Here is a 20,101-nt window from a genome sequence, read left to right on the forward strand (position 1 = left end):
TCTTCTAAGCATTCTGAATATAGGTTTTTCTTTAAACTTTCTAGGCTTTTTGTGGTAGGTTGTGAACAAAAAAAAACAGTTTGGGAGTAACTTTGGAAGTATAAGATTTAGTGAAAAACCTTTCAACTCATTGGCAATTAGTTTAAGCATATAATTTAATTAATTTGCTGCTTTGAACACATATTGTTTGAAAATTACCTAAGAAAAAACCAAAAATAAGCATATAAAGTTTATGCTGTTTATAGTATGCATTTTTGCAGATTGTTCTATTTTCAAATAAAATTCTTACACAATTGAGAGATTTGATGACATTTTGAATTTGGTCCTTTTTTGTTTACATCCTTTTTACTATGTTCTACCAGTGGTATTTCCAGAAGTCACAAAAGGTAATTGCATATATTCAACCAAAAGTTAGGTAAATACATTTATATATGATAGGTGTCTTCATAGTACTAGTATTTGTAATCATCATTTTAAACAATGATATTACTCTGCTGAGCAAAGATACTGTAGTTTACCTGGTACAACTTTTGCTAAGATGTTAGGTTTCTACTGATTCATAAAGTATCATTCATTATCACAGATAAATAATACTTTACATGAAAACATTCTGATAGACTGTCTAGGTGCAATTCACTGATGTCTTAAATATATATATATATATATATATATATATTTGGATCCGGTCATGGGGCCTGAACTCTGGGCCTGGGCACTGTCCCTCAGCTCTTCAGCTCAAGGCTAGTGCTCTACCCCTTGAGCCGCAACGCCACTTCCGGCTTTTTTCTTTTTGCTTATGTGGTGCTGAGGAATCAAGCCCAGGGCCTCATGCATGCAAGGCAAGCGCTCTACCACTGAGCCACCTTCCCAGCTCCTTAAATATTTTTTATCCTTATTTTCTCATCCATGAACAATTATGTAATAAAAACATCAAAATGTATTCTCTTAAAACTTAGCTTATTAAACTAATGCTTTGAGGGAAATAATGACTGTTAATTGAAAATCAGCAACGTGGTATATTTTTGATTTACTGTTTCTCTGGAGGGGAAGTATGGGCAGGTTTTTTTATATACTGTTATGTTACATGTTTTTAAATAAGGAGATAATTTTCTGATTTACTGCTTAGTTTTCATAGAAGTATATTTTGATTTAGCAAACAAAACTAAATTTAACTTTAAACAATGTTTTATTTTGGTGTCTAAAAGCTTTTTGTAGTTTTACACTTTTCAGAACAGGCTTTCTGGTATTTGTAATAATAGTTACTTGGAAACTTGCCATTCTACTTAAACATAATTTCTGAAGAATTGATCAAATACAGAATTCACTTGTATTACATGCCCAACTTAGTAATATGTTTTGAAAGTTTTACAAAGGATCTAGTTTAGTAAATGAGAGTTAAAGTAGGAAAAATGGCAAGAGAAACGTTTCCTGTTTCCCAGCAGGAGCTGCAAGTTCGGTGATATTTAAAAAGAGTGATTGCATGTTATTCTGCATAATGATGAGTAGGTGGACAGGCAGACCGCCTGAACTACCTGTGCCACCTGTAATACAGGCCACCTGCACAGTGGTGATCCCATAGGCTAGATTCCATAGTGGCATTAAGGTGTCTTCATACTTTACATAAGCACCTATACATGCTCACGTGAAGAAACCTTCCTGAGGTAGATTTCTCAATTTTTTCCTATAATTACATAACATCGATAGGTCATGTGCAGTGTCATTGTATAGTGTCTTAAAAGCTCTTTAAAATTAGTATGTATATATACGTGTATATACACACATATGTGTGTGTATGTGTGTGTACATGTGTATATATATTCGAATGGTGGGTGATATTTATCCTGAGTACAATTAGTGATTACTATGAAATAGGATTAAATAGTTTTAGATAGCACTGGTATAAAATAGAAGCTCATGCTAAACAGCTTTCACAATAGAACTTTGACTAATTTGTTTTGTGATAACGAATCATAAGATAGCATGTGAGTATTTTGTGCTGGTGAAGAGAATATGGGTATATAGTTCTTTCTGCTTTTTTATGATCAGCCTGTTTGAAACAGTATGTAAATTTGATGTTTATTTTTATTGTATTTTAGTTTTTACTTATTTTGTTGTTTATTTTGAGGGCTTGTTTCTTGATTCTACATTTTGAATACATATGCATATATATATATATATATTTCAATTTTATGTGTTGAGGAACATATATGCATAGAGATTTATATAACTTTTTTTTTAAACAGTTACCTGCCATGGTTTGAAGTCTATTACAAGCTTCTAAATACTCTGGCAGATTACTTGGTAAAGGAACTGGTAAGTTATGTTTTTCTTACTGTGTTAAAATAGACACAATGGAAAACGTGCCGTAGTAACTATTTTCTGCATGTGGCTCTGTGGCGTTCGGTGCATCTCTAACATTCTTCAGCTGTCCCACTGCATTTCTCTGAAACTTCATCTTGAAAAACGCCAGGGCTACCCATGCCGCTCTTCTCTCTGCCCTGGCCACCACCATTTTCCTGTGCCTGCCTGAGTCTGTGCCTCTTCCTGGGGTGGAATTACAGTGCTTGTTCGTATGGCATCGGCTTGCTTTACTTAGCATGGAACAGTCAAGGTTCCCACATAGTAGCATAGGTCGGAATCTCCTTTTTAAGGCCGAATAATGTATCTAACTGAAGCTATGCAATCTGTTTATTCAGTACACACTTAGCCTGCATCCACCTTCTGCCTATAGTGAATAATACTTGTATGATGCTGGTTGCAGAGCTGTCTCCACCAGGTTTTAGGTTCAGGGTTTTCCTCTGCATAACTGGAAGTGTAAATGCTGGATGATGTGATTCTTAGGAACCACCATGGCATTTTCCACAGTGGTTGGAACATTTTACATCCCCACCAGTAATATACAAGGGCACTTTAATTGTGTGTGTGTGTGTGTGTGTGTGTGTGTGTGTGTGTGTGTGTGTGCGTGCATGTGCACGTGTGTGTATGTGTGTGTGCACACACTGATAACAGGGGCTTGAACTTGGGGCCTTAGCTTTTTTGCTCCAGGCTAGTGCTCTACCACTTATACCATAGCTCCATTGCTGGCTTTTGGGTGGTTTGTTGAAGATGAGAGTCTAATAGAGTTTTCTTCCAGGGCTTCTTTTCAACCACCACCCTCACATGTCAGCCTCCTGAGTAGCTAGGATTACAGGCATGAGTCGCCTGTGCTCAGCAGTTTACTGTTTATTTCACTAACTAAATGGACTTTTCTTTGTTTCAGGAAAATGATTTGAATGAAACTCTCAAGTCACTCTATAACCACCCAGTACCAAAGGCAAACACTCCTGTCAATTTAAGTGTGGTGAGTACTTACTTAATCAGTGATGATGCTCTCTCCCCCGAGAACATCGGAAGTTGTTTGTTCACTCACCTCTGTCTCCAGTCAGAGTTCAGTGATAGCTCCAGCATTACTTGGTGATATTCTTGAGATGTTCCACGTGCTACAATCATAAGTTGATGTATTAGTTTTGTAGTTTAGTAGCTGTTAAATTATAGAATAAAAATTGATGAACCAAAAATAACTAACTTGCAAGGATATTTTGTTGGAAGGAATATTTGTTTTTTTTTCAAGTGAAATCCACACACACTAAGAGGAACACACATAAAACCACTACACCTTCCAAAATGAAGAGTACTTAATAAGAGTAAAAATGGCAGAAAAATAGGAAGGATGAGAATTCTGAATGAGAAGTGGCTCCTTCTGTCTCCTCACACTGCAGTCTAGTTCGTAGCATAATCACACCCCCCCCAAATATGACGTTTGCCAAAGGAAGGCAGACCCTTTGGCAGACTTGCTTACTATTAAATCCTTCATCTATTAATTGTGCCTTAAAAAAAATCTAAAACCACATTTCTATGTTTGAAGTGGTTATAAACATTTCAAGTTAATGATAAAATGTTGAATGTTTAATTAGGATTCTTCATTAATTTGTTACTCCAATTCGAAGGTTAAAATTTATTTATATTGATTCTGTCTCATCCAAATTAATAGTAAACTTCTGTTTCAATAGAGAAGAAAAAAGACAATGATGCAGGAAAGACTGAGAGAAAGGGAGCTAGAGATGTGTGCTGTGCTGGCAGTTGTGCATTTTGTTTTATCTTGGTTCCTATGGTTGGCATGCCAGCCTCAGAGCTGGCTGCGCCCCTTTGTTCCTCCCACCTCCTGTCTGTCCCCTCTTCTGCTGCCCACTGCCAAAGTGGACCTGGTCAGTTTTTTTTTTGGTGGGGGGAAGGGATTAGAGGAATGGAAAGTGAAGGATAGCTTTGAATTTTTATTCAAATTTGGGCATTACCAGCAGACATAGCAGTAGCTACTTGAAGATTTGATTTTCGGGAGCATAGAGGAAAGGCTGAGGTGTATTTGCCCACACAGCCTATGAAGAAGAATTAGAGGAAAGACCACTTACAGAGACACTCAGACTTCGGATCACCAAAGCCAAAGAATGCAGGGATCTGAGTGGGAAGATCAAGAACAACCCAGAGACCTCTTGGTTTTCCAAAAAGAAGCCATCATTCTTTGAAAATAAAAACTTCATAAAATAGCATATTGGGTTAAAGAGTTAAGAAAATGTAGGTGCTTAGGTGATGGAAGGCATTATTAATAAGTTTAAAAAATGTGTTCTATTCAAATTTGTTTTACTTTGTTTTTAATTGATACAGTATCTCAACCAGCTTCTTGGGTACTTTACTACACATATATACACCATAGTGGTGCAGTGAGGATAATCGCACTGGATTTCTCTGCTCCTATGAGATTAGCTTTTTTAGATTCCACAGAAGAATAAAATCATCTAGTGATGTGTCTTTTTGTGTCTAGCTTATTTCACTTAATATCACATTATTTGGTTCATTGGACACTGCCACAGATCATAGGATTTTATTTTCATGACTGAGTAGTATTCTTTTGTATATATACATGCCTTAAAAACTCCAGACATCTGTTGACAGACACATATCAATTCTGTGTGTTGGCTCTTGTGAACAGTGCTGTGAACACAAGTGCAGAAATTCCGATTTCCTTTCCTTCCGCTACATTTAGGGGTGGGATTGCCAGATCATATGGCAGTTCTATTTTTACTATTTTGAGGAACTTTATAATGTGTTCCATACTGGCTCTATTCATTTACATCCCATCAACAATGTACAAGACTTCCTCTTTATATTCTCCCCAGAATTTGTTCCTTTTTAAAAATCTTTGTGAGTATAGCATTTTAAGGGGTTGACGTTATAACAAACTTATTATAGTTTTGATTGACATTTTCCTGATGATGGATGATAAGTATTTCCCAGGATATTTTTTGGATAGGTAGGCTCTTGAATTGGCAATCTATGGTAGTTTTAAGGATTGTAGTTTCTTTTTTCTATTTATTTGTTTTTATTGTTATTGTATTCTTTTCAAGCTTGTATGTTCAAGTTACAGTGTCTGAAAAGCTGGACACCTTTGTATGAAGTTCATTACTGATTTCATTTGCTTTCAACACCAGGTTACTGAAGTAATAGGCCCAGTGCTATTTGACCAGTGAGTGGCAATTTGGGGACTGGAACACTTGTCCCCAGTTAGTAGAGAAGATTGTAATTTTATGTTGTCACATTTAAATTGATGATCATGGAAGTTTTTAATTTCCTGCAAGTAGATTAGTGGTTTCTAGAATATCAGAGATTTTTATGCACAGTTAATTTTGTAATATAAATGACTGTTTTGAAACCATGTCCCAAATTATTATTATATTCTACATTCTCCATGCAATCTATAAAAATATTTTCTTTAGCTTGTTTTTCTAGGGTAAAGTATTTCCAGTGGATAATGTAGCTACATGCATTTGTGTCAAATTCACAGGAAATATTTGTGCAAACTTCCCCCCTAAAAGTAAAATATTCGTTTTTCTCTCATATATTGTAAGAACCAAGAGATATTTATTGCCAGTGAGCAAGTTCTGAAAGATCAGCCCTCACTAATACCGGTGAGTTAAACGACACTGACATCTTAAAAAAAAAAAAATCACTCTAAAGTTGGAAAACTGATTTTTCTTCTCACTGATCCTTAACACTTGCTCCAGCTCTCTGGGAAATGACAAATTGACTTCTGTAAAAAAAAAAAAGAATCACTTGAAATATATTTTCTGTTTATACTATCTTTTTAAAGCTCAGTTTTATGAAGTACAGTCTTACAGAGAAAAAAATCCATCCAAATAAAAGTAGTTAACTGAGATCTGATCTGCATGTATCCCACATGCTCAGTAGTTTGTGGAAGTACATTCTCAGCATGAGATTCGGGTCACACTTTTTGTCACGAGATTCTCTGGTGGCTGATCTTAATGGTTTTTCCACCCTGGAAAGTCATGCATATATCTGTGCCAACCGGCCTTGTCTTTATTTCAACTGTGCTCTAATGTTAAATGTTTCTTTTCCCATTTTTAAAAATGATGAGAGGGAATTAAATGTATCCTGATGTGATCAAGATAATCAAATAATTTTGGAGATGACTATGAACAGAAAATAAAACATACTTTTGATCATTAAGCTGTATTTTGATTCTGGGCATTAAAATTGGTGGAACTTGTGGGGAAACACAGCCTTTTACACAGTAGACCTTTTATAAGAGTTGTAATGTACTGTTGAATTGCTTTGTTCATTGGAGGAATTAATTAATGTTTGTTTTTGGGTATAGATGAGTAGATGCATTTTAAATTTTGAACATTAAAAATGACCATTATTACTGTTTAAATAATGTACTTGATGATGTTTTTATGAAAAATATTTATTGTGATTCATCATAGTAACTCTGGAATCCCAGTAGACTTTGTTTGATGTACTCTTGCTTTATTTTTACAATACACTATGGTTGTTTTAAGAATATATATTCAGAAATTTATACTATCTTATAGTCATATAACACTTTTTTGGTTAGGCACTTATTTTGACTTAAAACTTTTCTCAGGATTCTTTTTTTTTGGGAGGGGGGTCCGGTCATGGGGCCTGAACTCTGGGCCTGGGCGCTGTCCCTCAGCTCTTCAGCTCAAGGCTAGCTCTCTACCACTTGAGCCACAGCGCCACTTCTGGCTTTTTTCTTTTTGCTTATGTGGTGCTGAGGAATCGAACCCAGGGCCTTAGGCATGCAAGGCAAGCGCTCTACCACTGAGCCACCTTCCCAGCCACCTTCCCAGCCCTCTCAGGATTCTTATTCTACTTCTGTCCAATTTTAAAGTGAACTATTTCTATTTAATGCCCTTTATTCGAATTATTGTTACATCTCATATAAACCCACTGTGTCATTTACAAATCCAAAATCTGTGGCACTTACTAATTTAATTCATGGATTCATTTCTTTTGTTGGTTTGCTTCATTCCAGATTACATGTAATACCAAATTTTAATTCTCCTTCCCATCTGTGCTTTGTTTCCGTTGATTAGCATTCCTACTTCATTACCCCTGATGTCACTGGACTCCCAACAATACCAGAGAGTGTAAGTTTTCCATTTTCTACCTCTATTATTCCACTTACGTGATCATTTGTCTTGATCTAGTTGTTGGTGGATTACTGTCTAGAGGAAGAGGACACGCTGCAATTGTCTATGTTTCTGAGTAACAGTGGCAAGATAGGAATAATGGTATTCTCTCCTTTTCATCTTTGTGTGTCTGCCTCGTTAATACCTTTCTTAATGTCTTGTTGGTGGAATGAGGGGAAGTGGTAAGGTAAGAACTGTAAGCCCTAAGATTCCCTGTACCAAAACCGAGGGGCTGTCTCCAGACCTTGCTTCTACCAAGGGGGAAGAATACCAAGGAATGCATACCAGGCACAGGAAAGTCTTCGCCCAGTCACTTCAGGACCAAGCCCTGAACCTCGCCCTCCTGTATGCTGTGTCTGCCCACTTGATTTCCTTTACAAGAAATTATAAAAATGGTGACTGTTTTCATTTTCACCTACAGTCCTCATTATATCTGTACTGGAGGGAGAGAGTTTGTCTCACTAGTTACTACTACGGGTTTTTTTGTTGTTTTTTTTTTTAGGAAAATTTACATAGACAAGTGGAAGTAACTTAGGCCTTTGGATAACTGTGTGAAAAGGAAAGATTCCCTTATGCAATTTTTCTTATGGTTTCCTCGGAAAGTTAAAATGAGTCAGGAGGAATAATTCAAAAGCAAAAGCAAAACCAATGGGGAAAGCTCTTTCTAAATGCACTTCTTATTTGCCTCCAGTATTTGCTGGTTTTCCATATATGTTTTCCAACCTTCTGAATGTTTTCTTTCTAAAAGCATGTAGATAGCCAGGTACTGGTTGCTCACACCTATAATCCTTTGTAATCCTTGCTACTTAGGAGGCTGAAATCTGAGGATCACTATTTGAAGCCATCCTGGCAGGAAAGTTGGGGAGACTCTTGATTCCAACTATTCACTAAAAATACGCCAACAGTGGAGCTGTTGCTCAAGTGGTAGAGCATTAGCCTTGAGCACAAAAACAGAGGGGCAGTACCTGGGCCTTGAGTTCAAGCCCCAGGACTGGTACGTGTTTGTGCATATGCAAACACACCTGCCACATTGACCTGGTATAGTAGCTTATGTTTGTATTCCAAGTACTTGGAAAAAAGTGATTGGAAGGGTGTGACTTGGCACCAGCCTAGACGAACAAAAACACAAAGAAACAAAAATCATCAATGTCCCATCTTAATCAATAGATGGGTTGATAACATAGATCTGTCATCTTAGCTATGTGTAGGTGTAAGTAGGAGGATCACAGTTCAGGCTGCCTGGGATGAAAATGTGAGACTCTAATCAACAATTATAGCAAAAAGAACTGGAGACATGGCTTACGTGGTTGAAGACTGCCTAGCCAGTGCTGGGACCTGAGTTCAAACCCCAGTCCTGCCACATGTTCCCTCCCCTTCCCCCCCATTTCTTCCTCTACTGTGCTTGCTCCAGTTCCTCTGCCTCATCTGTTGGGTGTCTTGCATAGATGACTAATATCAGACGATGATTTTTGCCTGCAATGGGAATGGCAAACACAGAAAGACTCAAATGCATTTTCTAGAGTAGCATTTTCTCAGAGACCAGTGCATATAGGAATCACTCAGTGTTAGGACAACACTTGGCAGATAACACCACCCTTGGTGTGCATTGGGTTCTGGGCCGTTCACTTCCTTGCAGACAGGTGGGGTATGGCAGGTTTGGGGACCCTGTGATCAGGAGCTGAGCATTGCCTTGGTGGAGCAGGCTCTGCCCTAAACAATATTGACAGCTTTAGTGCTTCCTGTTGGTGGCAGAATTGTTTTAATGAGGGCCGCCTCGAATCTCATCATTAAGACGTTTTGGTACAAGTGTCAAATGTTCTTCGAATTCAGGCGAGCTGCAACTTATGCTGTTCTTTTTCCCTCCTGTCCAGAGAAACCTCACGGAGTATTTCGTGGCGGTGGACGTGTACAACATGGTGCACCTGTACGCCTGCATGCTGCATGAGAGGCGGGTGGTCATCACCTCCAGCAAATTAAGCACTGTGAGTACTTCACACCTCCCTTTCAGCCGCCACCGGGGTCGAGCGGCTCACAAAGGGACCCGAAAACCTCTGCAGATTTAGAAATGCGCGGGGCTGTACGTAGGAGACAATATCTACATACTTTATAAATATATGGTTTTAATCTAGCTCTTGAAGTACAAAAGTCTGAGTTATAGAAGGCCTTCCCAGATGCATTAAGTCAGGTTAATTATTTTTTTTTCCTTATCAGGAGATGAGGTTTTTTTTTTTTCCTTTTTCCTTTTTAACTCTCCAGAGTTCATTTTTGTGCCTTCTATCACATAAAGAATTCTTAAGAGCTATTATGAGATCTTTATTATTCACTTGTGGCTTTTTCCATTTGAGCTACTTGAAATCAAGTAGGCTGCGATAATAGTGGCTACCCCAACCTGGTAATAGGTGGATTCATCTTTGTTGCTTGCTCGTGGTTTGGAAGCAGGTTCTATAATAATTCTGACATGGAGGAGCTCTTCAGACTGATAATAACTTAAAAGTCAGAGTGGCATTTTTATAAATCACAGGTTTTATGACACTTGCTAAAATGGTCTTTTGGAAGGGCTCCATTATTGCAGCAGAAGTAAGGCAGATAAAAAGATGTTTCTTGGGTCATAGGAAAGTATTCAAATATATTCTGCTTGATTTCATCATTTTTTTCTTCATTAAACAAAAAATTTGTATTTCTGTCTTTTTAATTTCATTATATGTTTATGTAAAGTTTTGAGTCATCAGTGAAATATTGGAAACTATTATTCATTATTATATGAATTTGCTTTTCTATAGTTTTTACTTGATAAAATAAAATCATAGGTTTATATTTTATACTCTTTTAGTAGAAATAAAAACTCTATATAATATTTTAGTGTAATAAAGTAGAGTTTTAGGATACCTATTTAATATTAAATAGTGAAAAAAAACCCGTATTTTTAGAGAAGTCAAATGGCTACCTCCAAGGCCAACAGATTGGAAATAGAATATGTTTGGGTTATTTATGTTGCTTTGTAATTGAATTAATACAATTTGGGGATTCTTGGATATTCAAACTCAATATATGGATATTCAAACTCAATATTTTTGCTCCCAAATTGCTTCCATTTTGCTCCCAAATTGAAAATATATATTACATATTAAAAATATATGCGTTTAAAGATGTCAGTGACAGAAGCAATTATTTCTTTCTTCTGAAAGCTCTTGTAGAGGTGTTTAGTATAAATGATTAGGTACTTTTTACATGTTTAACTTTCTATTTTTGTATAATCAAAGCAAAACCATTCTTTCCTTGTCATCCTATTTTCTTAAACATGGTATTTTTTTCAGGATTATGAAGGATATTTCTAGAGGGATTTTTGCCTGAAAGATTAAAAATGTGGCATAAATTATAGGACTAGGAACTGATTCATGCAACAAATATTTCTTAGGGACATGCTAAAATGCCAGTAGTATGAGCTCACAGTACATGAGCTCAGCACTAACTAAGCAAGACAAAGCCCAGCTATTTTGGTGATGATATGCTACTACTGGAATGAAGTAGCCGAGTGAATGGACAAGTAAACAGCTAGTGTGTATTATGGCAGTGACTACTGTCGAAAGGTCCAGTGTGTGCAGGTGGGTGTGAGAGGCGGGTGTGTGCAGGAGGAGGTGGGTGTGTGACCAGGTGTGTGCAGGTGGAGGTGGGTGTGAGAGGCAGGTGTGTGCAGGTGGAGGTGGGTGTGAGAGGCGGGTGTGTGCAGGTGGAGGTGGGTGTGAGAGGCAGGTGTGTGCAGGTGGAGGTGGGTGTGAGAGGGGTGTGTGCAGGTGGAGGTGGGTGTGAGGCCAGTGTGTGCAGATGGAGGTGGGTGTGAGAGGGGTGTGTGCAGGTGGAGGTGGGTGTGAGAGGGGTGTGTGCAGGTGGAGGTGGGTGTGAGAGGGGTGTGTGCAGGTGGAGGTGGGTGTGAGAGGGGTGTGTGCAGGTGGAGGTGGGTGTGAGAGGGGTGTGTGCAGGTGGAGGTGGGTGTGAGAGGGGTGTGTGCGGGTGGAGGTGGGTTGAGAGGCAGGTGTGTGCAGGTGGAGGTGGGTGTGAGGCAGGTGTGTGCAGGTGGAGGTGGGTGTGAGGCAGGTGTGTGCAGGTGGAGGTGGGTGTGAGAGGGCTGTGTGCAGGTGGAGGTGGGTGTGAGAGGCGGGTGTGTGCAGGTGGAGGTGGGTGTGAGAGGGCTGTGTGCAGGTGGAGGTGGGTGTGAGAGGGGTGTGTGCAGGTGGAGGTGGGTGTGAGAGGCGGGTGTGTGCAGGTGGAGGTGGGTGTGAGAGGGGTGTGTGCAGGTGGAGGTGGGTGTGAGAGGGGTGTGTGCGGGTGGAGGTGGGTTGAGAGGCAGGTGTGTGCAGGTGGAGGTGGGTGTGAGAGGGGTATGTGCAGGTGGAGGTGGGTGTGAGGCGGGTGTGTGCAGGTGGAGGTGGGTGTGAGAGGCGGGTGTGTGTGCAGGTGGAGGTCAGTGTGTGCAGGTGGAGGTCAGTGTGTGCAGGTGGGGGTGGGGGTGAGAGGTGTGTGTGTGTGCAGGTGGAGGTGGGTGTGAAAGGCGGGTGTGTGCAGGTGGAGGTAGGTGTGAGAGGTGGGCTTCTGCTTTCCATGTGCAGGTGGCTGTGTGGAGGCCTCCAGGGAGCTAGAGTTCAAGCAGAGATCTGCAGGAAGATGAGCCATGAGGAGAAAGCCTGAGCTCTCAATTTAAGAAAACAAACAACTCACAGTGGAGCTTTTTAAAGAATATCGGCATCTTTGTTTTAATTTATGTCTCTTTTTTCATAACGGAGACTCCTGTCCTAACTTGGTTTCTTCACACGTAGAATGAGAAAGGGAACTCTCTTCACCCCCTAGGATTGCTACAAAGTGCCAAAGACATGGGAATAAATCAAAGATATATTGAGCCTACAGAGGGCAAACAGTCATGGGACTGTTAATATAGTTTTCTGACAACGACATGTGTGCTTACAGCAAAAATGTGCCCATATTTTAACATCATATTTAATATAAAACCAAATTATTAATGAAGCTTTTTGTTATTATATCTGGGTTTTTCCCTATGTTCCATGTCAACAGTTGTTTATGACAATTCACAGGAACTTTTAGTGTTGTTATCTCTTAAGTTCACAGTTCCATTTTAGTTTATTCTCTGGGGAAGTCGAGGTGATAAAGGAAATGTAATTCAATTCTCTTTTCTGTTCTTCTTCCCCTTCTTCTGGGGGAGAGGGTAAGGAAAGCTGCTTTGCTTGAATCTTTCTTGAACAGTTCACTGGTATGTACAGTATGTATATATATGTATGTATGTATGTGTGTGTATATATATTATGTGCTATAAATTCTATGCATAGTAACATTTAAGGTCAAAGTCTAGGATCATAACATAAACTAAAGGCAAACTTTTTATTACTAAAACAGTTAATGAAATCTTTTTAAAAAATGACCAGTTAGTTGATATTTTTTTTTTTTTTTTTGGGTCCGGTCGTGGGGCCTGAACTCTGGGCCTGGGCGCTGTCCCTCAGCTCTTCAGCTCAAGGCTAGCGCTCTACCACTTGAGCCACAGTGCCACTTCCAGCTTTTTTTTTTTTTTGCTTATGTGGTGCTGAGGAATCAAACCCAGGGCCTCAGGCATGCAAGGCAAGCGCTCTACCACTGAGCCACCTTCCCAGCCCCGTGAGTTGACTTTTTTTATATTTTTGTATAGCATAGAAACTAAAATGCGCTTAAACTTTATGCAAGAAATTGTACTTTGACTTTTGATTCTCTTTACAATTCTTGTAAGTGTACTTGTAAGCTAAAGTACCTTAGAAGTTCTCCTTGGCTGTGTTAGTTTCTTTTCCGCCATGACAGTGTTTTGATGCTGATGATAGACTGAAAGGTGTCAACCGTATGTCTTCCTGTGGCTTTCTGTGAAGGCACCGTGGCGGAGACTCAGATACCTTGAGGATTCTGTTGGTGAGGTGCTGTTTGTCCCTAAAAATAACTTGCAATGTTTACAGAGGTAAAATACAAAATAGCACAGTCTTAAGTACACAACAACAACAAAAACCAAAGAGGATTTTATGATTTAAAAGTTCCAGTGAGTTTCCCTGGCACTCGCAGTGCTGTGTGAGGCGTTGGGATTTCTTGTTGCGGTTTTCCATGTGTGGAGTTTGATGGACCGGGACATGACCTGCCTTGTGGTGATTCTTTGGTTTGTGCTCTATGAGTGGTTCCTGGCGAGTCTGAACATAGGCCTTGACTTTAGGCATGCTGTAGGAAGGCCCCAGACATTTAACCTCCGTGTGCTTCTTGATAGACCGGTATTAGGTCAGTGTCATCTCTTCAGAGCCGAAGAAGACATCATGGTGGTACAAGGCTGTTCCTTGAACCCATTGCTGTTGTGTGACCATAGGTGGGAGGGACTGTTGTTGAAAGCCGTGTCATCAGTCTGCAAGTCACTCAGGCATGGAGCCTTGTCATATGCCTGTCTAATTGTCCTTCGCCAGACTTTCTCTAACTAGGCAGCTGGGGCTGTGCGTTTGGTCCCAGACACTCGGCTGGCCAGCATCTGACAGCAGCCTTCTTATTGTGCTGTCAGTAGTATGTTAACTAGACTGGATCTGTGTGGCTTGTAGCGGCAGGTAGAAGGATGTTTCTCTTTAAAGCAGATGTCTAAACGTTAGCTGCTATTTTGGCCAACATTTCATCTCTGACTCTCCGCCTCTGTAAGCTACAGAGTTGTGATTGCGTAGGGCACAGTTCAGAGCACGCAGTACGCTGCGACTGCTGGAATTGTGTTAATAAACTGTAATTTCTTCCTTTGTTATGGTTGCCCCTAGGCGTTCCACATATGCTTTTCTCTCCCTTCCTCATTAATTCCATCAAGGGCATATGCAAAAACAGAAAGCTGTGATCTCCGGAAAATCAGCCCTTAAAACTTAGACGTTGTGGGGCTAGTTAGCCGAAAGGGGAGTCCAGAGGATTTTAACCTCTCCATCTGGGTTGTGTGTCTCGATTTGTCTTGGAATGGCACCACCCATCTGAGCATGTCTTCCAAACCCGAAGCACAGAGAGAATCTTTCTGGAGATTCAGAAGGAACATTTGAGGAGAGAACAAAGAGAGCCAGGACAACCTCTGGGTCAGGGTGATGCGGAGTGCTCTGTGCCCTCAGCCCCCCAGGCGGCCACAGAGAGGTGCAGTTACACCTCGCACTGGGTCCTTTCCTAGCAGCAGTCTAGGAGCAATCCTTACAGTTTGTTCGTTTTATCATTGGTCTATATTAGTTCTACAGGGGTGGGGATTGAGTTTGTAATTCTTCCCAAAGCCCCTAGCAACCAATTAAGCCAGTGAGACGGCAGATAACGTGTGTTATGCGCGCTCTCTGCATTCTGCTGTTGTGAGCATTGTGTGTTCATTCAGAGCTGCACCAGAGTGGATGGATTGTGGAGATGGCGAGGCTGAGAATCTCAGACAGGAAACTGGAGCTGTTTTTGTCTTCCTGCTCTCCTGGAGCTAAAAGCTGTTTTCCATAGGAATAAACTTCAGAGTTTAGGCCTCTGAAGTACGATTTGCTTTGAATTCACAGAGCAGGAATTTTAATGTAATAATCATGGAACTATCTAAGAGGTGTCTTGCTTTATTATTTCCATGTTCTAATAGCTTTGTTTCTACAAGTCTGATCGTCACAAATGCAATCTCAGATGATTTCAGTTTACCAATTTAATTTGATTCAATTTACTAATGTTTATTATATTACTATTTTAAATTAATTTATCTAATTTACTAATATATCTCCATATAAAATGCTGTTTTGTCTAGTACTCATCATCAACCCTAAATATATGAAAAATATGTATTATTTCCTTAGTAAAATTACTTTTGACGGCATTGTGTATCTTTTGAGATGCAATTTCTGTATTTCTATATGGTTTTACATACTATGGATTTTCTATTTTCCCTTTCATAGTTCCATAGATTTTTCTTCTCATGCTGAAACCTTGGTCCTGGACTTTCCGGCTCCAGACCCGTGATAAATAAATTTCTATCATCTTTAATAAACTAATATCACCCCAAAGAGAAAAAGGAAGAAGTAACATGAAACAATATTTTAGCTTGTTCCCCACCTGTAATCCAAGCCTCTCAGGAGGATTTTAGTTTGAAGCCAACCAGGTGGATAAGAACAAAGATGCTGTCTCCAGAATAACCAGCAAAAAGCCAGGCTGGAGGTGCGGTGTGAGCGGTTGATTGTCCGCTGAGCAAGCAGAGCAAGCACAGGGTCCTGAGTTCAAACCCCGCTGCCAGCAAACAAGAGAAAAAAAAGACAGTCAGCTGCCATGCTGTCCTGCAAAGTGACAGTGCTGTGCTACCTCCCCCATTGAACGAGTAGCCTGCCGGCTGTCCGCATGAGCACCAGCGGCTGTGGCCGTCAATGGTACTGCCACGTGGATAGTACTGTCTGGTTGTCTGAACTTGTGCATTCCCGACAACACATGCTGCAAGGCATCTTGTCATATGCTTATTTGTAATCTATAAGTTCTATTTGTCAGTTTTTCTTTTTTGGGTCCGGTCGTGGGGCCTGAACTCTGGGCCTGAGCACTGTCCCTCAGCTCTTCAGCTCAAGGCTAGCGCTCTACCACGTGAGCCACAGCACCACTTCCGGCTTTTTTTCATTTTGCTTATGTGGTGCTGAGGAATCGAACCCAGGGCCTCATGCATGCAAGGCAAGCGCACTACCACTGAGCCACCTTCCCAGCCCATCTATAAATTCTGTTTGATGAGGACTGGTGAGCCTTTTTATTTACTTTGACACCAGTCTTGGGACTTGAACTCAGGACCTGATATTGTCCTTGAGCGTTTGTGCTCCAGGCTAGCCACAGCTCCAGTTCTGATTTTGTTTTGCTTTTGTTTTTGTTTTGCTTTGGTGTGTGTGTGTGTGTGTATGTGTGTGTGTGTGTTGCTGGTTAATTGGAGAAAAGAGTCTCATGGACTTTCCAACCTTGGCAGGCTTTGAACTATGATCTTCACATCTCAGCCTATTCATGAGACTCCATCTCAGTCAATGGCCAGGAGCTGGTGTACCCTGTCATCTTCAGGGGAAGCATCATGGCTGAGTACGTGGCACATACCCATGCCCTTCATGTGACAAAGAGAAGTACACATAGGCGAATTACAGTCAGGGCTGGCCTGGCCATGAAGTGAGACCCTCTCCTAACAATAGCCTTCACAGAAAGGGGTCGATAGAGTGCCTCAAATGGTAGAGAACCTATTTAGTAAGAGTTGGAGCTCTTGGTTCAAACCCTAGTGCTGTAAAAACAAACAGACAAAGAAGAGGAAATTATGGAGAAAAAAATCTTTAAGTTGTGCCAGTTCAAATGATCCAAGATGGATTGTTTTTCTCCATGAGACAGAATGAATGTATCTTTCTTCTTAATTACCTAAAGCAGCACTTAGGCTTGTTACTAGAATGATTTTTCTCTAATAAATGCAATTTAAGAACAGGGACAAAGAAGATTACATATCACAACAGAACAGAACTGTACTTTGTTTTCAAACTTAATGGCACCTGCACGCCCATGGGAAGAGGTAACTGGCAGTCTCTTCTGTTAGCATTTGCTGACGGCCTGGGTCTGTTTTCCTCTGAAGCTGCAGGCTGAGCTACCTGGGCAGACCTTTGTAAATCAAATCACTGTCAAAGATCCTACAATTTTCATCCAAAGATCATCTTGCCCTCGTTTATTTGACTGTTGAGTCCAAACACGTGGTCTTGTTTTATGTAATTGATGTAATCTATTTACAGTCTGGAGATGTTATCAAAGCCTTTATGTATGGGGATTTAAAATCTTTCTGTGTCAAATAGCACTTTAAAATCGTGACTATTATACTTTCAGCCTGCCCTCTTTTACCTCCTGTCTTTGCTGCTTGCAAGACATAATATTGTCACGAACAATTGCTCTACCTTGCCTCTGTGTCCTGGTCTGTAGAGTGGGAATAATGACAACAAGACTTGCTTCATAAGATTGTTATGGGCACGGGATCTGAGCACCTCAAATTCTTTGGCACTGCCAGACACATGGGAACTACGTGTGTGTGTGTGTGTGTGTGTGTGTGTGTGTGTATTACACATATCTTTGCTATTATTATTAATGTTATGCTTTATTTAATCAGTGACAGCATCTCTATTAGACCAGTAGCCTTTATTCTGCAACTCAGTTCACTGTGGTTGAAGTTTTCCTGTCTGAAGATTTTATAGCTCTGGTTCTTGTATCTTTACCTCACTCCCTCATGAGTTTAATAATTCTAGTCTGTGAGAAAGGTACATTCCCAATGTAATCATTCTCTGTTACTCAGCAATTTGTGACATATATCAGGTCAGGATAGTGGTGATGCTTTATAGAAGTATGTATGATTAGCCGGGCGCTGGTGGCTCACGCCTGTAATCCTCGCTACTCAGGAGGCTGAGATCTGAGGATCGCGGTTCAAAGCCAGTCCGGGCAGGAGAGACCATGAGACTCCTATCTCCAATAAACCACCAGAAAACCGGAAGTGGCGCTGTAGCTCAAGTGGTAGAGTGCTTGCCTTGAGCTGAAGAACTGAGGGACAGCGCCCAGGCCCAGAGTTCAAGCCCCACGACTGACCAAAAAAAAAAAAAAAAGAAGTATGTATGATTATAATACTTAAAATTTTTCTTAAACCATTACTTAGGGAGAAATTCTAACTGAATCAGTCCTTCTGTTTGGGGGGTATTGATTATGCCAGGGTTACCTTTTAATTGAAGTACAGAAATTCTTTGCTTCAACCTTGCTACTTTCATGAAGAATGATTGCTAATAACTAAATTACTAGAAAAACAATCTGGAGGTAGAGCCCTGTCACTAAATAATCTGCTTTACATCATTTCTCTTTAAGCTTAAAGATTAAATATAGCACAAGAAACTCTGTGTATGTGTGTATGTATGTACACATGTATGTACACACATGTCCTATTACCAGGGCTGGAACTCTTGGCAACACCCATTTGGCCCTTCGCTTTTTTGCTCAGTGGTAGGCTAGTGTTCTACCACTTAAGTCACAGCTCTACCTCCTGCTTTTTGCTGATTGATTGGAGCCTCATAGACCTTCCAGGCCAGGCTGGCTTTGAACTTTGAGCTTCCTGAGTAGCAACGATTGTAGCTGTGAGCCACCTGTGTCCAGCTCACAAATAATTTTTGAAGTTTTAAGATTCTTTTTACTGGACTTGCTAAATTGATTGTCTTTCTTTGTAGTACTTCACACCTCAACGGAAATTTCTAAAATATTTAGTATATTTCCCTTCGTTTGTGTAGTTCACAGAACATCAGAGTAAATTCATTGTGACAGCCATCTCCCACCCCTCCCGAAATCCAGGACAATTGATTCGTGAGTAAGTCTTTGTAAGGCCACAGCCTCCATGTCTGTCCTCATCTCCTTTGCCTAGAGAGGGTATCCAAGGCCTTTCTCCTCAGGAATACTGAAAGCCTAGAATGTTCTCTCCTCAAGTCCGTAGTGGCTGGTTCTTGAACTTCAGTGAGGCCTCCGTTCCGATGTCTGTACATCAGAGTTCTGTAATCCTTTTCTTCTCTGGGCCACTCCATTGCGCTGTCCCTTACTCTGCCTTAGATTTTTCTGGAAAATTTAGCCCTAGCTGATGGACAGGAGGGGTGGGGAGAGGATGCCCATATCCTTTTATTTCTCTCTTTTTCTGGCAGTACTAAGATTTGAATTCACGGTCTCACACTTGCTAGGCAGATCCTCAACCAGTTGAACCATGCTCCTGGTAGCCCTTTTTGCTTTCATTGATTTTTTTTTCCTTTTAAAGAAGGTCTCACATTTGTGCCCGGTCCTGGCTGGTCCTTGCTCCTCCAAGCTAGCTAAGGTGGCAGGCACACACCTATGGCCAGTTTGTTTTTTTTTTTTCTTCACCCACACCATGGTTTTAACCTAAGGTCTTGACTTGCTCACCTGGTACTCCACCATTTAAGCCATGCTTGCAGCCTAACATTTTCGTAGTTGATTTTTTTTTTAATTTAATTTTATTTTATTTGTGAACATACTGTACAGAGGGGTTACAATTACATGGGCAGGATAATGCGTACATTTCTTACCAAGCATTGCAGCCTCCTCCTTTGTTTACCCTTCACCTCCCTTCCCAGCCTCCCCCCTCCCCCCCCAATCCCAATCCTTCTCCTCCCCCCCCCCCCCCCCCCCCACCGACGTTGTAAAGCTCGTTTTGGACATGACAACTTGTTCGTAGTTGATTTAGAGATGGATTCTCATAGACTTTTCTGCGTAGCTGGCTTTGAACCTGGCCGCTCTCAATCTCGTTTCCTGGGTGGCTAGGATTTACTGTTTGGCTAGCAACCAGCATCCAGCATTGCCAGTTCTTTACAGTGTGAGACGTGTCTCTGAGCTTTTTGCTTAGGGTGGTCTGTAACCATGAACTTCTTGATCTTCACTTCCCTGGTACTGAAGGTCACAGGAGTGAGCCGCCATGCCTACCTTACATTCTTACCTCTTTCTCTCACCTGCTCTTTGTATCCAAAAAGGGTTCTCTTTTGTTGGCCTTGATGAATCCA

General features: G+C 40.6%; 1 protein-coding gene across 1 annotated transcript in view; it reads left to right on the forward strand.

The window, feature by feature from the left end:
- The window catches only part of Dennd1b (DENN domain containing 1B), a 158,170-nt gene that overhangs the window by 68,167 nt on the left and 69,902 nt on the right, over window positions 1-20,101 (forward strand). Inside the window, exons 6-10 of the mRNA XM_042701274.1 lie at window positions 2,244-2,313; window positions 3,260-3,340; window positions 5,940-5,999; window positions 7,449-7,502; window positions 9,416-9,526. Of these exons, the coding sequence (XP_042557208.1) occupies window positions 2,244-2,313; window positions 3,260-3,340; window positions 5,940-5,999; window positions 7,449-7,502; window positions 9,416-9,526 (376 nt within the window). The remainder of the gene's footprint in view (window positions 1-2,243; window positions 2,314-3,259; window positions 3,341-5,939; window positions 6,000-7,448; window positions 7,503-9,415; window positions 9,527-20,101) is intronic.

The sequence above is a fragment of the Dipodomys spectabilis genome, unplaced genomic scaffold (assembly GCF_019054845.1).
Source record: "Dipodomys spectabilis isolate Male_0828 unplaced genomic scaffold, ASM1905484v1 ptg000288l, whole genome shotgun sequence".
In the NCBI taxonomy this organism is placed as follows: Eukaryota; Metazoa; Chordata; class Mammalia; order Rodentia; family Heteromyidae; genus Dipodomys; species Dipodomys spectabilis.